The sequence below is a fragment of the Ipomoea nil genome, unplaced genomic scaffold (genome assembly GCF_001879475.1).
Source record: "Ipomoea nil cultivar Tokyo-kokei standard unplaced genomic scaffold, Asagao_1.1 scaffold0684, whole genome shotgun sequence".
Lineage (NCBI taxonomy): Eukaryota > Viridiplantae > Streptophyta > Magnoliopsida > Solanales > Convolvulaceae > Ipomoea > Ipomoea nil.
The window spans coordinates 1,233,686-1,238,331 of record NW_017617112.1 but is presented as its reverse complement, the minus strand read 5'-3'; the positions used below and the strand labels follow the sequence as shown (position 1 = coordinate 1,238,331).

The 4,646-nt window shown below is 50.6% G+C and overlaps 1 protein-coding gene across 1 annotated transcript; it reads right to left on the bottom strand.

The window, feature by feature from the left end:
* Positions 1-2,470: 2,470 nt before the first annotated feature.
* LOC109175129 lies at positions 2,471-4,326 on the bottom strand. The gene is made up of 3 exons (XM_019324381.1): positions 4,023-4,326; positions 3,506-3,963; positions 2,471-3,376 (listed from the first exon to the last, which is right to left on the bottom strand). Exons 1-3 carry the CDS (start codon positions 4,324-4,326, stop codon positions 2,471-2,473), a joined length of 1,668 nt encoding a protein of 555 aa, XP_019179926.1.
* Between the last annotated feature and the right edge of the window lie 320 nt (positions 4,327-4,646).

Genomic DNA, 4,646 nt, shown 5'->3' with positions numbered 1-4,646 from the left:
ATGTTTATCACAACGCCTCATATTCCGTTCTTAATAAGTCCCTCGTCCTGTCCATACGGCCTCAACTAGGGTCACGGGATTGGGATGATATTAGAGGTCTCCTTAGTCTTGACGTTATGACTCTTCCTCCTAACCCTCAGGGTAATATCTCTGACCCACCCCTCGATAAGTATTTTGGGGTCCACCTTCTGTCGCTACAGGTTGGGTTGCGGTTTCCCCTTCATAGGTTTGTGATAGATTTTATGAACCACTACGAGATAGCCCCCGGCCAGCTTGTTCCCAATGGTCACCAGGTGATTGCGGGCTTTCTTTCTATATGTAAGGACAAAGGGATAGAACCCACGCTAGATTTTTCCAGGCTCTTTTCATAGTTGGTAGGGCTTCTCAGGAAGGTAAGGGATTTGTCATGGTATCGAGCAGGCCGTATTTCAAACTCTTTGAGGACCGTCCTACTTTTAACAAGGATTGGAAACCCAAATACGTCTTTGTCACCCTTGTGGGTTGTCCGTCTCCCTTCGTGTCACGTGGGGATCCCATTTACGTTGCCCTCCTACCCTTGACATGAGTCCTTCCCTCCGCCGAGATGTAGATGATTTACTAGGGGATGGTCTTTTATCGATCGTTGATTACACTACCGAGTGGAAGCTCGCGGGCTTAGGCTTCGTGAGGACTCAACCTGCTGCTATTGCACCCACGGGTATTCTTCTGTTATCACTTAGTCTTTATTCATCAACCACTAACTCTAACTTGTCTTCTTTTGTTGCAGGTACTATGTCTTCGTCTTCGAGAACCGGTCGATACTTGTCGCGATCGCAAGATCCCCCCGCCAAGAAAAGCAAGGTAGAGAAAGGTAAAAAGAGCCAAGCTGCGGTCAAGGAGGTGATGCCGCCCCCGCCGGCACGCACGCCTACTCCATCCAAGGTCGCCGCGGGGGTGACGCAGCCATCAACTCGCACACCTACGCCTTCTCCATCCAAGGTCGCCGAGGGGGTGACGCAGCCTCCATCAACTCGCACACCCACATCTGTTACCTTTTCCCCTCAACCCCCCGAGGTGCAAGGAGACACTTCCCTTGAGTCCGGCTCGCGTGTTCGGACCAACTTGATCCGGCTGGGAGCGGACATGCCACCGGGAGCATCGTTAATAAATAAAACTCTTGATGCGGTTGAGTATGCTGCTCGTATTTCTCCTCCTGCGGACTTGGAACACCTCGTCGCCATGGATGTCAACATGCTGCAAGAGCGTTATCTTCGACACATTTTTGAGGTCAGTTTTCTCATACTTATGTTCTTTCCCTGCCTTGGCGTATCTTACTCTGTCTGTTACTTTCAGGCCCTGTTAGAGGGACAGATCATTCATGCCCAACGACGGCGGGTGACGGACGCGCTCATTGAGGATGTTAAAATTATGAATGTGGACAACAAGAGCCTGAAGGGCCTGCTGTCAATCCGAGAAGGGGCTCTGAGCAAAATGGAAGGCGAGCTTGGGGCGCTAAGGAAGGAGCACCAAGCGCTGTTGGCCCGGGAGGAGGCTCTGAGCAAGCTGGAGAGCGAGCTTGAGGCCCTAAGAAAAGAGCACGGAGCGCTTAAACTTGCCCTGGGGAAGGAGCGGGAGGACCATGAGAGGACACGTGCTGACCATGCTGACGCCCTTGGCCGGGCTGTGGAGGCCTACAAACATTCAGCCGAGTTCAAAGAGGACGCAATGCATTATATGAGCACTCCTGAGGCTATCCGGGAATTCCTCAAAACTGAAGCTGGCCAAGAGGCGGTCGAGGCCGAGGCACAGGTGGCTTTTAACATTGGGCAGTATACGAAGCAACAGGAGATTTTTCCAGTGCTGAGGGAGAAGGTTCCAAATTTTGATCCCGTATCCCTCGGCTTGCCTGTCATAGAGAAGAATCCTGATCCTGATGTCCAGAATGAATCCACTGATGATGTTACTGACGCTCATGAAGATTCTTTGGTGGATGAGTTTCACGGCATCGACACTAGCAACGTCCCCAATGTTCCACTTGATCAGATTGTGATTGAGGACCTTACGGACAACGAGTAGTTCGTAGTCATACTTGAGATTTTTCCCTTGCTTTCTAGCTATATCTTTGAACAATTTGCTTTCCTGTGCTTTCCTATGTTTGAACAATTTGCTTCTCTATGTTCGAACAACTTGCTTTTGTTTTGGAATATTTGGAATAAACCAATTACTTCGGAATAAAAATGTTTTTTTTTTGCGTTGGTCGAGGCGTGTGCCTCGGCCAACCTTTGGCCGAGGCGCGTGCTTTTTTTTTTTTTTTAACAACATGGGCGGATCACGAGGATATTGTTTCAGAAAGCTTCGTGCGAGATGATAACGAACTTGCTTTACTAAACAACATGGACGGACCATGAAAATAAAATATTATTTTAGAGAACTTTAGCGGACGGACCGCGATTACCAAGTACTAGTTCCAATGATTACTACTACATGATATTTATGGAAAATACTTGATCAAATGTTCCGAGTTCCATACCCGATCGATCATCCTTCCCCCTGTCGTTTTTAACTTGTATGTTCCTGGGCGAACGACTTCTTCCACGGCGTAAGGCCCCTCCCATTTCTTTGCGAATTTTCCCCCTTCAAGGGGTTGGCTGGCTTCCCTTCTTCGCAACACAAGGTCGCCGACTTGGAAATATCGGGGTCGGACTTTTGCGTCGTGGTAGGACTTTAGCTGACAACTGTAGTTCTCCATCTTGCAGAATGCCGCTTCTCTCTCTTCGTCCAAGAAGTTCAGATCCACCCTTTGGTGGAGTTCATTTTGTTCTGACTCGAACTCCTCCACCCTTCTACTAGGTATGATTACTTCCACCTGGGCCTGAGCTTCGAATCCATAGGCAAGTGCAAACAGTGTCTCTCCGGTGGCCCTTCTTGGTGTCGTGCGGTAGGCCCAGAGGATCCCGTCGAGTTCCTCCACCCAGGCTCCGTCGGCTACTTCTAGCTTTTTCTTGAGGCCGTCGAGGATGGTCCTATTCGCATTCTCCACTTGCCCGTTTGCCTGAGGATAAGATACCGCCACCCGGCTGTGCTTAACGCCCCATCCTGCTAAGAATTCTGAAAATTCTCGAGCCTCGAACTGACGACCATTGTCTGTGATTACCTGGAGAGGGATACCGAAACGATAAAGGATATTTTTCTCGACGAACCTTTTGCACCTTGCTGCGGTGATGCTTGCCAGGGGCTCGGCCTCCACCCACTTCGTGAAATAGTCGATGGCCACAATGATGTATTTCCTGCTTCCAGTCCCCGTGGGAAGGGCCCCTACCAGGTCAATTCCCCATCTTGAAAAAGGAATCGCGGTGCTTACCGGGGTGTAATTCGTCGCAGGTCGACCTGGTAGTGCCTGGAATTATTGGCACTTGGGACATCGCTTTGTATACTCGGCGCAGTCCCTCAGCATTTTGGGCCAAAAATACCCCTGTAACATGATGCGCCGTGCAATGGTGTACGCTCCTTGGTGCGCGGAGCATACCCCCTCGTGGACGTCTTTCATCACCAACTTGGCTTCATCTGGATATAGACACCTCAGTAACGTGCCGTTGTAGGAGCGTTTGTATAGCTTATCGCCCGAGACAACGTAGCTAGCTGCCCGTAACTTTGTTTCCTTTGCGTCTGCCTCGTCTTGTGGTAAGGTGTCATCTGCCTTGTATCGCTTGATATGATCAATCCAACATGGCTCCCTAGTCTGCACAGGGAAGACCCACGAAACGTCGATACTTGAAGTCTCGAGGTCTTCTAGCCGAGCGATCTTCCTAATGTGGCTGGGGACTCCGGTACTTAGTTTTGAGAGCATGTCGGCGTCGGCGTTCTGTTCCCTTGGTACCTGATGTATTTCATACCCCTCAAACTCGCACAAGGTTTTCAGCACCGCGTCTCTGTATTTCTGCATGCTTCCTTCGCTCGCTTCGTACTCCCCAGACACCTGGCTGACTACAAGTTTGGAATCGCATCGAATTCGGACATTTTCAGCTCGTAGTCCCGCCGCCAACCGCAGCCCATGAGGAGGGCCTCATACTCCGCCTCATTGTTAGATAACTTGAAGTGGAATCGGATGGCATAGTAGGCGCGGAATCCCTCCGGAGTGACGAGCACTACGCCACCGCCGCAACCTTTGCTGTTGGAAGAACCGTTTGTGGACAAGGTCCACCACCCTCCATCTTCAGTTTCTACTTGGTCCGTCACTTCCCGAGCTGTGCACTCCACTATAAAGTCTGCAAGAGCTTGGCCTTTGATGGCGGGCCTTGGTTTGAAATCTATGTCAAACTGACTGAGGTGCATGGCCCACCGTGCCATCCCGGCAGAGCTGTTAGTATTCCGGAGGAAGCTCCCCAATGGCTGGTGTGAGAGTACGTGGATGGGGTGAGCTTGGAAGTAGTGGGCCAACCTTTTTTATGAGGTGACTATGGCAAATACTGTTTTCTCCAACACACTGTACCGGAGCTCCGCGTCGTGTAAGGCTTTACTCATGTAGTAGATGGGACGCTGAGTCCCTCCTTCTTCTTTGACCAGCACGGAGCTGATCGCACTCTGCGACACGCCCACGTACAAGATTAGAGCTTCACCTGCTTCTGGCTTTGCAAGCAGGGGCGGGGACAACAAGTATTTTTTCAACT